The following is a 17,351-nucleotide window of genomic DNA, read 5'->3' as shown; positions in this document are numbered from 1 at the left end:
TTCTTTTAAGACAACACATCATTTTCCCAGAATTGTTTTAAATATTGTAAATTTACTGATTTATTGAAAAATTTAATAAACAACAGAACTGAAAAAAAAACAACAATGTGAGCCTGTTACAGACTGACCAGCATTTTGTTCCTCCCTGGCGATGATAATGGCTGTTCTACCCGCCTCCCTGTACTGCTTCAGGGCCATGTACAAACGGAACAGGTACTTAGCATCCTAACAAAGACAAGATATTGTTAATGTACAAATGGAACAGGTACTTAGTATCCTAACAAAGACAAGATATTCTTAATGTACAAATGGAACAGGTACTTAGCATCCTTACAAAGACAAGATATTCTTAATGTACAAATGGAACAGGCACTTAGCATCCTAACAAAGACAAGATATTGTTAATGTACAAACGGAACAGGTACTTGGCATCCTAACAAAGACAAGATATTGTTAATGTACAAACGGAACAGGTACTTGGCATCCTAACAAAGACAAGATATTGTTAATGTACAAACGGAACAGGTACTTGGCATCCTAACAAAGACAAGATATTGTTAATGTACAAACGGAACAGGTACTTGGCATCCTAACAAAGACAAGATATTGTTAATGTACAAACGGAACAGGTACTTGGCATCCTAACAAAGACAAGATATTGTTAATGTACAAACGGAACAGGTACTTGGCATCCTAACAAAGACAAGATATTGTTAATGTACAAACGGAACAGGTACTTGGCATCCTAACAAAGACAAGATATTGTTAATGTACAAACGGAACAGGTACTTGGCATCCTAACAAAGACAAGATATTGTTAATGTACAAACGGAACAGGTACTTGGCATCCTAACAAAGACAAGATATTGTTAATGTACAAACGGAACAGGTACTTGGCATCCTAACAAAGACAAGATATTGTTAATGTACAAACGGAACAGGTACTTGGCATCCTAACAAAGACAAGATATTGTTAATGTACAAACGGAACAGGTACTTGGCATCCTAACAAAGACAAGATATTGTTAATGTACAAACGGAACAGGTACTTGGCATCCTAACAAAGACAAGATATTGTTAATGTACAAACGGAACAGGTACTTGGCATCCTAACAAAGACAAGATATTGTTAATGTACAAACGGAACAGGTACTTGGCATCCTAACAAAGACAAGATATTGTTAATGTACAAACGGAACAGGTACTTGGCATCCTAACAAAGACAAGATATTGTTAATGTACAAACGGAACAGGTACTTGGCATCCTAACAAAGACAAGATATTGTTAATGTACAAACAACAGGTACTTGGCATCCTAACAAAGACAAGATATTGTTAATTACAAATGGAACAGGTACTTGGCATCCTAACAAAGACAAGATATTGTTAATGTACAAACGGAACAGGTACTTGGCATCCTGTTAATGTACAAACGGAACAGGTACTTGGCATCCTAACAAAGACAAGATATTGTTAATGTACAAACGGAACAGGTACTTGGCATCCTAACAAAGACAACATATTGTTAATGATGCAAATATGTGCAATAACATAAACTTGAAGGCAGATAAACTGAAAGTTACTTCATATGGAAATTTTTTTTACAAAATAAAAAAAATCAAGGACTGGTAAATTTGAAATTATCTGAATAATTAATCTCTTCAGAATTGATTTTAGTTCAAAGCAGCTAAAAATTATCTGATGTTTCTTTGAAATAGTCCTCTGTTTTACCTTGGGAACATTATCAGTCTCTCCCATCAGGAAATCAATCAACATGCGGGTCAGAGATTCATCGTTTGCGCGTCCCACGGTCTCAATGGCTAACTCAATAGCCTGGCTGTCTTCTCCACTACACTTAACAAAATGCTTCAGAGCCTGAAAGGCAAAATAGTGTCTTAAAGTCAGAATAATTGTTGTCAGTACTTAACCCTTGCATTGATACATAAAATAGGAAATGGTGAATTCAGATTAATATGCAAGTTACAATACGCGTGAATGAAATGGTTAACAAAAAAGGGGGGTGATGTTATGTAATCTTATGACTGAACAATTTCAGTTGAACACATTTCCTCTAAAATAAGATAATATTGCTGGAATCCTACCCTGCTGTACTGTCCACTCAGGAGGAAGAATTTTCCTGCCATGAAATGGTTCTTCTCATTCTCAAAGTATAAAGCAATGCTCTGGTAGTCCTCAGGTGTAGCATCAGGTCCTACAGAGGAAAACAAAAAGTTAGTGCACAGGGTACATCAAAATCAGGTTTTACAGGGGAAAATTAAAAGTACAGAGTACATCAAAATAAGATTATAGAAGTGTAAATTTTTCAGAATGGATGTAGATCTATGAAAAAAAATGTATTTGTAACTTTATGTATTCATTACTGAATATGATTATGAAGAATAAAGGATACATGTATAATTATATTGTCAAATTTCTTATGGAAAATCCATTTTGATTAATTATAAGTACACTTCAGTTAGCCTTCTTACTTTAAAAACAATTAGAGTGATAGAGAATGTCTACTTAGTAATAAATATCCAAGTATGTGACAAACATAAGCTTCAAAATTTATTTCTCACACATGGAAAACAGTACATATACATTATCAACCAATGTTACCTATGATTTCAGCGTACGTCTCCATTTGGTTGTGGGTTTGTGCCAGCTGGAAGGCCTCGTCATTACACTTAGATATCACAAGGAACTGGATGGCTGAGGAATAATCATTTAATCTCTGGAAAAATCTAAAAGGAAAATATTAAGTTTGTAAATCATGTTATACACCTTTTTAATTTTGCTATCCAAAATTCAGTTTCCATTCACTAATTTTCAGGGGAAAAAAATTATGAAAAATTCTTGAAATATGTTTATTATATCAGAATCTGCAAGAATAATGACTACCACTGAAATGATTGAATGAGAAAACATCCAAAAATATTTCTTTCTCAATAATGATGGGGCATATTGATTTACAGTTGAAATCAGTTCTTGAATCTATCACCATTAAACCATTACGTACTTGGCCACCATTTTAGCGCCCTCTATGGAGTGGGTGTCGCGGACGATTTTGACAGCCTCCTCGGGATTCTGGAGATAATCCAGGTTGATCCGGATTACATTATCCCAGTCTTTGGCGCTGCGGTAGGCCTCTGCGGCTTCCTTATATCGACCGTCGGCTTCCTTCGCCTTGGCATACTGGATGTGGATCTTTGGGGACGTGATGTGGGAAAGTAAATCTCCAACCTTTGACCTTTAAATAAAACATAGTTTAATTGACATTTATAATTTTTCTAGAATCCAACAAATATTATTATCATTCTTACAAGTCTATAATAAACAAATACTTGGTAAATCACTTTAATTTTTTCAAGCGCTATATTTCGTACCAGTTTTTGCCTCTGATGTATACCGAGGCCGCCTTGTCATAATACCCTCCTTGTTCATACAGCGTGGCAGCCTCCGTCCATTGCTGGAAGAAAAAGGAGAGTGGTTAGAGAAAATGGAAAAAAATTGTGCTTAATTGAACCTTCACTGTGTAATGTGATTTATTACCTACCTTCATGCCTTCTAATATTCCTGCACATTCTTTCTTCAAAATTCTGCTGGGCATTTTCATTGCCATGGAAACACCTCTATAAAATGAAAAGAAGAATCCAGGTAAATGATAATAACCTGAAATATGATTTTTTTTCTCTCTTTTAAAATTCAACTTCTGTTGGATCATATATTTTAAAAAAAGATAACATTTTTTCTGATATTCTTAGTGTACAAGTAGTTAACAATGTAAAACAAATCCAGCTGTTTTCATTTGATAAGAGTTACTGTACTTCTGACCACCAGAGGGCACTTTACCTTCGGATATCCCCCATCCTGATGGACATCCGAGCTATCCCAGCAGCACACACTTCGTCGTGTTCCCGATCCTTCTCCTCCCGCGTCACGCCCTTCTCGTAGTGAGATAACGCCGTCATGTAGTCTCCGGTAAACTCGAGCTGCTGAGCATACTCACGCGAGATGTAGGGGATCTGCTCCGGGGCCAGAGCTTTAGCGAGCTGGAGAGCGCTGTCCCAGTGTAAGAGGTCACGTCTCATCTACAGAAATAAAAGTTAATACAATATTTACATACTCTCTAATGTATTTGTCACAGGTGGATAAAAATGAAGTCTCAACTGGGACTTGAACCCAGAGCCTCTGGTTAGCATGCCAGCCCTAACCACTGAGCTATTGAGACCCGATACATTGACTGACTCTCATGCACCTGTAAACCCGATGACGTATTTATGTAGACATGTATTAATGAGGCTGTGACTTAATTTTTTTATCAATTATTTATTCAATAAATTTGGGAGAAAGATCATAAGCTGAAGTTGTCTTAACTTTCATAATATACCTTTTTAACTTAATAATTCTTCATAAATAATTAATGCAATTAAAAAAAAAATAAATACTGACCTCTAGAGCAGCCAGCGCTTTACTGGATGCCAGAAACAAATCCTGGGCCAAATTAAATTCTCCAAGGAACATGGCTATATATCCAGACAGCAAGTTCTTATCTTCTAGGTGCTGAAGTATTGAAAAACATTTCTTCTTGTATTTTTAATACATGTATATTTTTTATTCATATTTACACCAGCGTCAAAACTTATCCATGTCAACTATGAATAAAAAAAATTACAAATCTATGTTAGATTTGGTAAAGTGTTATCAATTATTTCTTTGAATATCTAAAAAAAAAAAAGAAATAAAAGAACTTGTTGAAATTATCAAGACATAGATATTAAATGAATTAGTTTACATAATACCATTTCAGACATTGTAGAATGTTTACCTTGACCTGTTGTAGTGAGGTTACCATGCCAACATCCGCTATTTCTCTGTAAACTCTTATGGCTGAAAAGCATGAGAAAATTATTAATCCATAAACATTTATAAATATTAGTATAATATACTTTACTATCTAAGTTTTAAACACATTCCCAATTCATTCTTTTTTCTTCTCTAGACTCACCATAATCTATTTCTATTGCCTGCATGGCTGCCTGCCCCAACTGTAACCAAGCGACCATATCATTCAACTTCTCACAGAAACTCCAGGCTTCTTTGAATCTAAACAAAACAATATAAAAGGAAAACAGTCAATTAAAAATGAAAATATTAAATGCAAAATACAATACTTTGTTTTGAAATTGTTTTTCAAGATGCTTTACTAAATCATTAAGTGATAGCAAAGATTAAGAACAACTGCCAAGGACTTTGGCAAATCCTACCTTCTAATAGCAATGCCCTGTTTCAATCCATCCTTAACCTGAAAATTAAAATAAAAAAAAATCAATAAATAACACATGAAAACAATGACTTATTGTTGGTGACGTTTCCAGTAATTAGACAGAGTTACCTCCTCCTGGGTCATGTCCTCCAGGTTCTCCGTATACAGCGCCGTGTGGGTGTCTAGAATCTGTGTCTGGACACGCCCACTCTGTGTCTGTAGAGTTATCTCCCCATTGTAGAGCATAATGGGAATCATTCCGTAGGGAAGCTTGGATTCTCCCACATACTCAACTGTGGGACCTGAGGAAAAATTCAAACATTTCATAGGAAAAAACATGTAAAGCAAAATCTAATCACCACAGAGAAATAAAAAAATTATCAACAAATTTAAATAATGGACATTTGAGAGAGTTACATACCCTTGGTGGATTCCCTGCAGTACAGGTAGGTGTAAATCTTTTCTTCATCATAAGTAATGAACACACCCTAAGAGTCAAAGGATTAGGATTATTTATTCTTGTACTTTTCTTCAGTCTATACATTTCTCATTCTTCAGCTTTCTACATATTATATGACATGATGATTTATTTATGTCCAAAAAATTTGTGTTTCATATAATTTAAAAAAAAAAAGATGGGCCATTTTTACTATGATATTTTGGACACTTTATAGCAAGCAAGGTTAATTGATCTTCTACAACAAGTTTTTTGCATAATTAACAATTGATATTAGAATACATGTTTTTGGTTATAAAAAAACAATGACATGTAATGTAATAAACAATCAACTTTAAAAGAAATCTGAACCACTGAAACAAATAACACATACATGTATTAACCAATAAACCTAAAACATGAAAATTAATACAAAATTAAAAAACAAACCATATATTCCTGAAAAATTGAAAAAATACATTCTCTTTCGATGTGATTCTGATTGAAAATGATAATGGGATATGACTGTAATGATCGAGATAGAAACTGAAGCAAAAAGCAGATTTCTCTGCTTAGAGAGTAAATAATGTTTACTTAAGTAAGTTCTTCTGTTTCAAATGTACATGTATTTACCTTATCACCAGCCCAATTTTCCCATAATGCACCTTTTGTGGTTGAAGAGAATTGTGGGATGTCTAGAACCTGGTCATTTACCTGTAAAATATCAAACATGACACATAAACAAAAGGTTTACATTAAAATTTTACAAACTTTAATTTAATTACAAAGATAAATGCTTTAAGGACGTGGACTTAACAGTTTCATTGTAGTGACAAACTTACCGGGTTGTAGACAAATCCGTCACTTTTTTCGTCAATAAACACAAGTCGTGTGCCGCTGTGGTCAGGGAAGATCTTCCTAATCCCCACCACGTGTCGAAACTCGTTTACAAAATTCCAATCCTCCACATAAAAGTAATTAATTCCACCATTCTAAAACAATAAAATTTATACCATTATTTTGCATCATAATCAAAAACATGCATACTTTACAATATTTTACAGTTCTACATATAAGTACTATGTTCTGCAGGAGTTTTTACAGGAACTAAAATCTGGACAAAGAGTGAGTGTAGAATTCAATATAATTAAAGCTTTCTCATAAAAAATGACAACTGTATCTTACATCAGTTCCATAGATCAGGAAGTCGTTGGTAAGGTCATGACACGTGACTCGTGAATCGTCCTGACTGGACTCAGGAAACAATCTCGTCTCACGCTCATCTGTTGTACCAGCCGTCTCTCCCTCAATCTGTCCAGGAAGCGAAAATTAGAAACAGTGTTAATTTATAGCTGACACATTAAATAATTCATACGCATAATTATTATATTTTTTTTTTACCGAGAGATTTACCAGGATTTACATGAAGAACTGCATATATTTAACAGAAACTTACATCCATCTTCGTGAAAAATACTTTACTGCATGTAATTATCAAACTTTTTAATATACAGCTACAAAGACAGAAGCAATATATTTACCATGTGGAGCTGAACTTTCCCCTCAAACCCTACGGCAGCATAGTCAGCGTTCAGACAGATGTGGTTCACTGTGCCTAGGTATTCTCTGTCCTTCAGTCTCTCAATACCTGTCAGTAATAATGAGGCATCATCAAATGAGGATCCACATTAAAATATAAATTTACAATTTGTGTCTAATTTGTAAACATATTTGTATTAGAGTAGGATTTTATTCGACAAACCTGCATCTCCCAGGAGATAGAACCAGGCTCGATTGTTCATTCCACAGGCCAGATGGTACGGCCCTATCCCTATAAAGGTTGGTTCTACATCTATAGGGATAGTCAGGGGCTGGTCCTATGATGGAGTGGCATAAATTAAACTACACATAGAAGAAACAGCAAAACAAGTGCTTGTTACACTAAAAACTTGCTCTGTACTACAGCTGTGCCTGTTTTTTTTTTAAGTGCATAGCATAATAAAAATATACATTTTCATATACCGGTATTATCAGGCAACTGTACACATATTTCTTAGTCTTCATTTTCAAGTCAGCTTTACATCCCTAATTTATAATCTCTGAACTACACCCCATCACCTTGGTTTTGCAATCTCCAAATTTTTTTCAGTTACACATTTTACCCCAAACTTTTCAGGTGATCATTACCTGCTGTACATTATCCTCTATGGTGACCTCCAGTAGTGAGGTCAGGTGAGCTATACGGGTCTGGTAGGCAGAGGCCAGCATGGGTAGTCTGGTCAGATAGACGTGGAGATTCCCCTTCTGTGTGGACACTGCCAGTAACTGACCGTCATCTGACCAATGCAGCTGGTCAAGGCCGCGCTCATCCTCCATGTTAATAATGGCAAACATCTCCTTAAGGTCAGAAAGGTCATGGATCTTTATGCTGTTAAAGAGAAAAAAATCTGGAACTTCAAATGGTAAATTTCTCTTTCCATTAACATTACATTCTACAGCAATCAAAAAGGAATTCCAACTTTGTTTATATGAACCCTAATTCTGTAAAAATAGTCTACATTTTACTTGATTCCTGTAATAGATATTGTTTTGTGAAAAAGCTCGTCTTGTACTGGGTGACTTCAGTATAATGAGTCAGAATTTCTCTGCAAGTATACATCCTTAAATTGTTTGAGTTTTTTAACATAGGCCTAAAATCATGGTTTATTTTAAACCTTACCAATTATCACCACAGGAGGCGGCTTTGTTGAGAGCAGTAGAAATGGCTATACAGGTCAAGTTGTCCTTGTGGTTCCGAGCTTGAAACAGCTCCTACAAACATACACAGAATGACAGAATCCTTAAATAATACAAACTAACATGTCCAAATGGGTAGAAATAAAAGGACAAGTCACTATATATACATGAACCTTACGAGAAAACCTTTACCTGTCCAATTTCTTTCATATGAGTTGAGATGACAACAAAATAGCCATGAGAAAATCCAATCATAATGTAGCCATCTCCATACCTACAAAACAAGAAAACTCAGCTTACCCAAATGTAAAGAAAATGTCAGATAAATATACTGCTATTGAAAGCTTCATTGATTTGCCCAGGTACATTTATATCTATGAGTTGAGCATGTGGCTCTTCACACAACAAATGCTTTTTAAACCTGAGATGGATTGAAATCCCTACAAGAATTAGGCTTGACTGTCTCATTATTAAAACATTTTTACAATATGAGGTCTTGGCATTTTGAACTTCATTCTAGATAGAAAGCTCCACTACTAAGTACCAGTAAATACATGACAAATAGATATTTTTTTCCCCATGAAATCACCATAAATACAGTAGGAGTATCCCCTTGCCACAACCCAATAAAATGTTAAATCATTAATTTTACTTCATTACTGATACATTTTACAACATCTCATTAGCCACATTGCAAGAGAAAGAACAGAACAATTACTGACCATTTGTAAGAGATGATGTTGCCGTATCTCTGTTGGAAGGCCAGTTCTATAGGATTTTCTGGGTCATTTAAGTTATACAGGAACAAGGTCTTCTTCCCAATAACAACGCTGACCTAAAAATAAACAAATGACTTCATCTCAGGTCACCACATTGACCTTAAACATGCATATAACATTTACAATCAATTCACTACACTGACTTCTGGATAATGAAATGTAAATGATTTCTAAATGTTGTCCATATTTACTCCAACTTCAAATTTTGCTGTCTGGCACTGTCAAGTTACACACATGATCTGCAGGAAGTGGTAGTATTTTAGTATGTATAAGAGTGACAGCGTCTTACTGTGTTTTCTCCCATCTGACTTCGCTCGTCACCCTTCATCTCAGAGAACTGGACATTCTGTGGATTGGCCCTGACGGATGTCTGTCGGATTGTATCGCCCTCGATGTTACTGATGGATATCGTATTATCGTCACTCGCCAACGCCAACAGATTCTCATTGCTCCATGATCCATTGGTGATCCGACGTGTGTGTTTACCCAAAATTGGAACCTTCCTATTGACAAAGTCAGGCATAAATTGTAACTAATTCATATTTAAAGCTATATATGCCGTATTAGTGTTTTATTTTAAAAGTAATAAATATATGTGGTGTCTCATCAAGTTATATAAGTTATATACTTTCTGCAAATAAGACAATTCCACTCCATCATTTTTAAAAGTTACGAAATATTATTTGGTAAAAATTGTTTTCTCTCCGTGTCGGATAAAAAACCGCCTCTTATTGAAATATTCATGACCACGTTGTCTCCCATGTTTACAGCAAACAATGGTCCAAACTCGTGAATGAACCGAAAAGCATGATGGTCTACTACGTTTTTACTACAAAAACGTGAGTTAGGGATTGTCAATATTGTGAGCACCTCAGAGTTGGTTGCTTTTTGTACCAAGGAATAATCACGTGCAATTGTCTTTTCAATGGACATTTTCGGTTGGGTGAACTTCTACAGCTGTCAGCGACTATGGATAAAGAAGTGTGGAAACCATGTTGTGCCAAAATGAAATAACCAATACAAACAAATAATATAATTTGATCAATCAAAATGGTTATTAGATACATTCGATTCTGCATTTCTTAATGGTTCAAAACAACAAAAAGTATTCCACAGAATATCATGTATAAATCTGCACAATATACCGAATGCCAAAACCAGAATACTACTAAATAATATATTTATATTCTTTACATATGAACCACAGTATTTCTGACCCCTTGAAAATAATATGAAAAAATCTTGCAAGTGGGTTATCAGCATTGGCTCGGGCTAATTCGAAAGTGAAATTTGGAGTTTGGCAGTAAATTGTAGTGAATGAATAAAATTTAGTAGTGAAAGATATTGGAACCTATTTTACTTGTCAGATTTCTTCAGCTAGTTGATTTTTATTCTAACTGTTCATCCCCCCACCCACTTTAAAAAAAAACCGATGCTACCTACCTGAATTAATTTTTCTTAATGGTGTTCATCAAAATGCTTGGTTGTGCCCTCAAACTGGAATAGTTTTTAGAGGCCTGGAATTCCTTGACCAATTTTATTTTATTAGCCCAACTATATTTCTAAGAAGGCAAGATGTATGGTATGTAAGTTTCATCTATATATGTTATATAGTTCATATTAAAAAGCCAAAAGGGATAATTGACGATATCCCATTCAGGGTGTAAACATAGCAGTTTAAATTACTTTCCATACATTGTATTTGACATGAAATATCTTTTGCGCATGATGCGCTCCATACTGAAGATCTTTGTTCTGTCTGAATTTTTCTCACAAGGGAGAACACCCTCCGTAAATGTTCACCCAACCGAAAATGTCCACTAGCAGTACAGCACGGGGAAACTCTAAACAAACGGACCTGTACAATGGAGTGGGGAAAACTTTAATTTTCATCATTGTTAATCATTTGTATGCAAATATGAGCATGGGATTAGTGGATAATAATGTACATAATGCATCAGGTCTTTCTGAGAGCGATTTAAAAAACTAGCCTTTTTGAAAAACACATGTAGTATTTTATGTAGTAACCCATAAATGCATTAAATGCAACTCATCGAGCTGATTGGTCTGTTTGTGTCCCTCACTGAACAGACGTCACAAAAAATATTTTCCTCAACCTGATGATTCTCGCGATGCTTTTCCCGTGCACATGCGCAGATCCAGGATAAACGTCAGTCCTTTATAAATATGCATGAGAATATCGTGTTCTTTTTCTGACCAGTACTTTGTTAATACCGAATAAAATTTCGTCGAATTTGCAAGAATACTTCATTTTTGGTAGCTTATCATACTCCAGAAGTTTTTGTTCGGTTTCAGCTGTGCAAAAATACTGTTTAACACGGCATACATATCTTTAATATGTATTCTTTTTCTTAAATGTATGTTCACAAAATAAAGCTGGTCTTTTAGTTAATATTAACCTCACCTTGAGGTCTGGTGGTTATAAATCATCAGGTTTCCTTTGAATGTTCCAATGGCCAGGTAGGGTCCAGCTTTGGCCCACAGAAGAAAGGACAGCTGATCTCTACAACAGATAAAAACAGTAGATCATTCAGAGATTTCTACAACATACATGTTCAATGCAAGCAATAAAAACTGTAGTTTAAAATCAATTCACTAGATCATATGAATTGTGTGTACATGCATCAATGGTGTACATTGAATAATTCTTTAAAAAATTTATGCAATAAATTAGATGTTATAAATTTATCAATTTCAAAAGTGAAAGATATTATTTTTCAATTTATAATACAGCAATAAAAACGCTAGAAAAAAGTAATGTCTATACAGTAGTAAACTAGTTCTCACCTTAGTCCGCTATCTAACTGACTGGTCCTCATAGTGTTCGCATCCCAAAGGGTGATAACTCCATTCTTGTCATTTATAACGGCAAGGGTATCACCATCTTTGTCCCATCCCATAGCAACACATAATCTGAAGATTGATACTTGAGTTACATGACACTGCATTATAAAAACATTCAAAGTCAATTCAGACTATAAATTAGAATAATAAGAAAACGCAGTAATTAAGCTTATCTTTATAAATTTTTAAAATACATACTGTAGATCACTAAATTTTCGCGACATCTTATTTACGCGAGATAGTCATTGACTCTTGATTAGTGAGACAAAATTTTTGCGTATTGTGGTTATTGCTCTCATGATATATTCTTAAGGAATACTATTATACGCGAGAATTAAATTTTCGCGATCACACTGTCTCACGTAATTATGCGAAAATAAAGTTCTTGCGAATAAAAAGTGATTTACAGTATGTTGGTAAGTTAAAAATTCCAGATATAAACATGATGAAATTGACTCCTTTTAGCCTGAAAAAATCTTAAATAAAATTTACACTTGCTGCAACTAAATGCTAAGGGTTAGGGTTAGTTCTAAAAGAAATAAAGAAATGGAATTATTTTATTTCCCAGAAAATATAATCTTATATTGTCCCTCAAAGTGTCTAACAGACACTTACCCTGGTAAATTGATCTCCTCCTTTAGTTCTCCATGCCTGTCATAAATTCTTACAACATGGTCAGCTCTAAATAAAACAATACATTACAAGTAACATTATTCTCCAAGCTTTTCCTTTGAAAAAATCAATGTATGACTACAAAAGAAATAGGTAAACAACTAAAACAAGCCCAAAAGTCTTTTACGGAAGATTTGATCATGTGCCAACCCGTTTTACATGCCAATAAAACTAAAAAAATTATACCTTATTACTTATATTTACATTTGTGACTGATTCATTACAAGTAGTAAGGTACTTAAGTTTTAAATCCAAAAATGATTCATATTTTTCAAAACTCAACGATATAATTTGAATGTGTTGAACACATACCTGTCAACATTCCAAATATTTCTTGGGGGAGAAATCGCGCGACGACCTTTTTGGATAGTAAAAAGTCATCGCTCGTTCTTTTTGTTCATACTGATAACTAAGAAATAACAAATGATAGACTTTAATGTTCTTTATTGTAATTGTAAGCTGCTGATTTTGTTAGTTTCAGAGTGTCCTTAGAAGGTTTCACTTGATGACATTCCTCTTTACAGTTTATTTTAGCACACAGAAGACTGCATAGAGTCTGATTGTCCATGGAAGATCTTTGTTCTGTCTGAATTTTTCTCACAAGGGAGAACACCCTCTCACAATCTGCATTGCTGTTTGGAATGCAGCACATGGCCTGAGCAATTTTACTCAGAATTGGAAATCTTGGTGTTTCAGAGATTTTGTTGGTCATTTTCCCCATCTCTCCCCAAAATGAGTCTATTCTAGTCTGCCCCTTTTCAAAGTTTGGTAGGTCACAGTCAGGAGAAACAGTGAAGTCCAGAAGCTTCTTTTCCAACTTTGGGAAGTCCTTTTCCTGAACTATGGCAGGGAATCTTTTAGCAATCTCCACTACAGACTGCAAGGTAGTCTCTTCCCTTCTGTGAGGATTCAAGAATCCTAAATTGCTGACAACTGGGTCATTGAATGGAAAGTGGTGCTTTAGCATTTTCTTTGTGATGGCACAGTAGAACCCCCTTACATTCCTAAAATTAGACAAAATCAAACAGGTATAATATCAATAGGACTTTTTTCTATATTAATACAACATTCCTTAAAGTTACATGATGAACACTGCATACAACAAATATTTGAAGGAAGTTTTTAGTAATTTAATTATTTACTTTCTTAAACTGAGCTAAGAACTGTCAGCTTAAAAAAATTAAAAGGTCAGAATCTAAACTTACTGGAAAAATTTTGCCAAGTCTACTGGTGGAATATCCTCATCATTCTCTGCAATGTAGGACCTGGTAAGAATTCCAACTGCAAGAATGTTGTCTTGGAGCTGGTTTTCTGGATTTTGGTAGTCCACACTGATGAGGTCCTTGGAATTCTTGATTACTCCTGCCTTTATAAAACGGCCAAGGAATTTTCTTAGGAGTTTGTGGATTTCTTCTCCAAGATATCCAATCCTTGATTCATCAGCCTACAAAGGTAGAGGAAAAAATCAGTACTTGAATAAGAATACAGTTCTTAATTTTGTGATTTATAAAATAAAAAATGATCAATAAATTAAGATTATAGTTTATATACCTGAAATGTAGTGTTGAATTCATTCAATGGCTCCAACACATAACCTAAGAAGTGGAAGGTCATCCTCATCTCATGGCTACTGAGGAGCTCTGCCACTCTCTTAACTCGTCCAGGCTTCTCTACATCACTGTGCGAGTTGAAGTAGCTTGTCAGAGCAGGCCAGTGGTGCAGCATGATCTTCGCCTTTCACACTTTTTGTTAGCCAACCTTTGAATTCTGCTTCCTTTTCCCAAGAATTTAGATACTTGCAGACGTACCTTTTCTTTTTTGACTTTGGTGGTGTATTTTCCATGCTTAATGACTTCGTACGAGAATATAATGAGGAATGCCATATTTCCTAAGCTTAATACCATTTATAAGCCGTTTATTAGTATATTGTCATATTTTGCTGCACAGTGTCAATTCAACACTAGGTCGTATCCCGTTGTCATTTTTCTAATGTGTATTTCTGAAAATTTCCACACCTGGCATGTCTATCTCAGTATCTCTGTTAATAAACTCTGCTAATGAGAATCGAAAGCAATTACAACCCCAGTAATCACTGGTAGCACAGTTGGCACCTTGTTGATTACCTGTTATCAGCGGCAATAAACATGTATCTACCGATAAACAATGAACTGCCATCTTCTCTTTCACAGGAAATACGGTATTTTTCAGAGCGAAATCGGTAAAATTTCCGGATTTCTTAAAAATCGGTAGAAATTGGGGGTAAAAAATAAATGGGTAGACAAGCGGTAGAATGGGTTCAAAATCGGTAGACTCCCGAAAAAATCGGGAGAGTTGGCAGGTATGTGAACACATCCGGATCGCTTATGACTAAACAATCAATTTATGGTCACACAACGAACGTGTTTTACACAGGTGTAAAAACACCTTGTTCAAATAGTGTTATATAAGGGCAAACATATGCAAATGTAAATACATAAATGTACCGTTAGGTTACAGGCACTAAATCAATGCCAGACATAAAAAAATGTTACCTACCCTGTGGTAGCAAGATAGTTTCCCAAAGCTCTTTGCCAACTATATGTTATTGTTCCTTGGCCACCAAAATTCTTATTACTTAAACTGAAAACTCTCTGAAAGAAAAAGAAGCATTAAATATAGTCTGTTATTGAAGTCAGTAGCACCTGTTCGTCCCGAGGAAATTCGAGATGGATCTAAATAGCAAACCAAACTGAAAAAGAATCCTTCGCTCTTCATTTTAAGACATCGATAAATAAAAGATAAGCCTTCTTTACAAACCAGATGTATTGAAAAAAAAATACTTACCTTCATCTTTACAAATAGTTGTCGTGCTTATCTTAAAATCATTAATTAAGTCTGTAACATTATCATTTCCAGTCTTGGAAACAAGAAAGCTTCGGAATTTCGCGCATGTGCAGTAACATAGATAGAAGATCTCGAGGAAGGGAGGCCACTCTAAGCTTTCTAGCCGTAAAGTATGTCAACAAAAGCAGGTCAAGAAGTTTTATCTTCGTGATTGACAAGTTTGCAAGAATAACATGAAAAACTTTCGCTTTATAATTAAGTACAGTCCCCTTTCCAAGTTTAAACCACTCAGAAATTTGGATGACAGCGCTGCTATCTTGGGAAAAAGGTAATTTAAGCTTTAATGACATTTTTACCAGATAACGTTCCAGCTTTTGCTCTGTCATTTTTTATCTGACCTTACCAATGAATTTGTGTAGCATTAGTAAAAAGGTTATCCTTTTTACACATGTTATGCATAGACTTTGCATTTTAAGGAAATTACTCTTGTCCCCTCCCCCTTCTGTAGAACTTCTTTGATTTAACCAGTGTGGGATTACATCCTACCAATGAATAGAAAGCAAAGTCACAAGGTACATGACAAAACTTGATATACACTTACTTTGCTTTACCCATCAACATTTATGACAATGAGACATTTGAGGTGTAGAACTTATGAAATGTCGTTAAATCCATGCTGGTATACATGCATCACCAACTTTTATTTCAGTAGCATACCATGGATAAAGAATATGTTTGTCAGTTGAACATGCTCTTGAATATTTTATTGAATCAAGTGGGAGTCATAAACACCATATGCAGGTGTAAAGTATATTACTAGATATACAACAGCAGGGCCACAATAGGGTATGAAAGTTTTACATAGAAATATATAGGAAAAGACTTTAAAAATCTTATTTTCAAGAACCACTGGGCCAGAAAAGCTGAAACTTATGTGGAAGCATCATGGGGTAGTGTAGATTCTAAATTGTTCAAATCATGACCCCCGGGGGGTAGGCGAGGCCACAATAGGGAACGCAAGTTTTACATTGAAATATATAGAAAAATACTTTAAAATTCTTCTCGGAACTACTGGGCCAGAAAAGCTGAAACTTAAGTGGAAGCATCCTTGTGAAGTGTAGATTTTGAATTGTCCAAATGGTGACCCATGTGGTAGGGTGTGGTCACAATATATGTATTACAATGGGGAAATTTGGTAAAGAACTGCATGGTCAAAGCTTCTCAGGTGAGCGATGTGGCCCATGGGCCTCTTGTATATATTTTGACTTCTAATATTTGACCATTTATATTTTTGAATAACTCATCAGAAAGTTAATTTGTGGCACAGGTCCATCCCCAAGTAACAACAAGAGGCCCAGGGGCCACATCGCTCACCAGAGCACATCGGCTAGGAAAATGCACAAATCAGATCAGAATTGAAAAGTTTACTGAGATAGTGTGGTGGGGTGGGGTGGGGGTGGGGGTGGGGGGCTTGAATTGTAATACTACTTGAGAATGCCTCCATATCAATTCTGCATTTAACTTATTGAGAAAGTTCTTGAGAAGAAGATTTTTAAAGATTTTTCCTATATATTCTTATGTAAAACTTTGATCGGCCATTGTGGCCCCACCCAACCCCCGGGCCATGATTTGAACAAACTTGAATGTACATTATCTGACCATAATTTAACATGAGTTTCATCTTCCCTGTCCTAGTGGTTCTTGAGAAGAAGATGTTTAAAGATTTTCCCTATATACTCCTATGTAAAACTTTGATTGACCATTAGGCCCCACC

The 17,351-nt window shown here is 35.2% G+C and overlaps 3 protein-coding genes across 10 annotated transcripts in view; 1 reads left to right on the top strand and 2 right to left on the bottom strand.

The window, feature by feature from the left end:
- The window catches only part of LOC134244678 (WD repeat-containing protein 19-like), a 34,392-nt gene extending 18,713 nt beyond the window's left edge, over positions 1–15,679 (bottom strand). For both annotated transcript variants that reach the window (XM_062726930.1, XM_062726929.1), the window contains exons 1-29: positions 15,578–15,679; positions 15,290–15,384; positions 12,698–12,763; positions 12,026–12,151; positions 11,643–11,741; positions 9,507–9,720; positions 9,161–9,273; positions 8,631–8,712; positions 8,422–8,513; positions 7,890–8,130; positions 7,465–7,579; positions 7,244–7,350; positions 6,888–7,013; positions 6,545–6,694; positions 6,336–6,416; positions 5,688–5,754; positions 5,396–5,568; positions 5,268–5,305; positions 5,009–5,106; positions 4,829–4,890; positions 4,453–4,563; positions 3,853–4,091; positions 3,557–3,632; positions 3,387–3,469; positions 3,020–3,250; positions 2,620–2,744; positions 2,103–2,212; positions 1,732–1,875; positions 129–225 (exon numbers count right to left, since the gene is read on the bottom strand). In XM_062726930.1, coding sequence (XP_062582914.1) covers positions 129–225; positions 1,732–1,875; positions 2,103–2,212; positions 2,620–2,744; positions 3,020–3,250; positions 3,387–3,469; positions 3,557–3,632; positions 3,853–4,091; positions 4,453–4,563; positions 4,829–4,890; positions 5,009–5,106; positions 5,268–5,305; positions 5,396–5,568; positions 5,688–5,754; positions 6,336–6,416; positions 6,545–6,694; positions 6,888–7,013; positions 7,244–7,350; positions 7,465–7,579; positions 7,890–8,130; positions 8,422–8,513; positions 8,631–8,712; positions 9,161–9,273; positions 9,507–9,720; positions 11,643–11,741; positions 12,026–12,151; positions 12,698–12,763; positions 15,290–15,384; positions 15,578–15,583 — 3,367 coding nt within the window. In that variant the 5' untranslated portion in view covers positions 15,584–15,679. The remainder of the gene's footprint in view (positions 1–128; positions 226–1,731; positions 1,876–2,102; positions 2,213–2,619; positions 2,745–3,019; positions 3,251–3,386; positions 3,470–3,556; positions 3,633–3,852; positions 4,092–4,452; positions 4,564–4,828; positions 4,891–5,008; positions 5,107–5,267; positions 5,306–5,395; positions 5,569–5,687; positions 5,755–6,335; positions 6,417–6,544; positions 6,695–6,887; positions 7,014–7,243; positions 7,351–7,464; positions 7,580–7,889; positions 8,131–8,421; positions 8,514–8,630; positions 8,713–9,160; positions 9,274–9,506; positions 9,721–11,642; positions 11,742–12,025; positions 12,152–12,697; positions 12,764–15,289; positions 15,385–15,577) is intronic.
- Positions 13,067–15,086, bottom strand: LOC134244668 (uncharacterized). The gene is made up of 3 exons (XM_062726918.1): positions 14,306–15,086; positions 13,960–14,198; positions 13,067–13,758 (listed from the first exon to the last, which is right to left on the bottom strand). The coding sequence occupies exons 1-3, from the start codon at positions 14,477–14,479 to the stop codon at positions 13,188–13,190; spliced, it is 984 nt and encodes a 327-aa protein (XP_062582902.1). The 5' UTR covers positions 14,480–15,086; the 3' UTR covers positions 13,067–13,187.
- The window catches only part of LOC134244680 (medium-chain acyl-CoA ligase ACSF2, mitochondrial-like), a 61,764-nt gene continuing 60,086 nt past the window's right edge, over positions 15,674–17,351 (top strand). For all 7 annotated transcript variants that reach the window (XM_062726934.1, XM_062726939.1, XM_062726938.1 and 4 more), the window contains exon 1: positions 15,674–15,905. In XM_062726934.1, the coding sequence (XP_062582918.1) occupies positions 15,811–15,905 (95 nt within the window). In that variant the 5' untranslated portion in view covers positions 15,674–15,810. The remainder of the gene's footprint in view (positions 15,906–17,351) is intronic.

The sequence above is a fragment of the Saccostrea cucullata genome, unplaced genomic scaffold, assembly GCF_032062105.1.
Source record: "Saccostrea cucullata isolate Sc308-1 unplaced genomic scaffold, CSIRO_AGI_Scuc_v1 ctg219, whole genome shotgun sequence".
Lineage (NCBI taxonomy): Eukaryota > Metazoa > Mollusca > Bivalvia > Ostreida > Ostreidae > Saccostrea > Saccostrea cuccullata.
The sequence above is the reverse complement of the archived record's forward strand: the minus strand, read 5'-3'. Positions and strand labels throughout refer to the sequence as shown.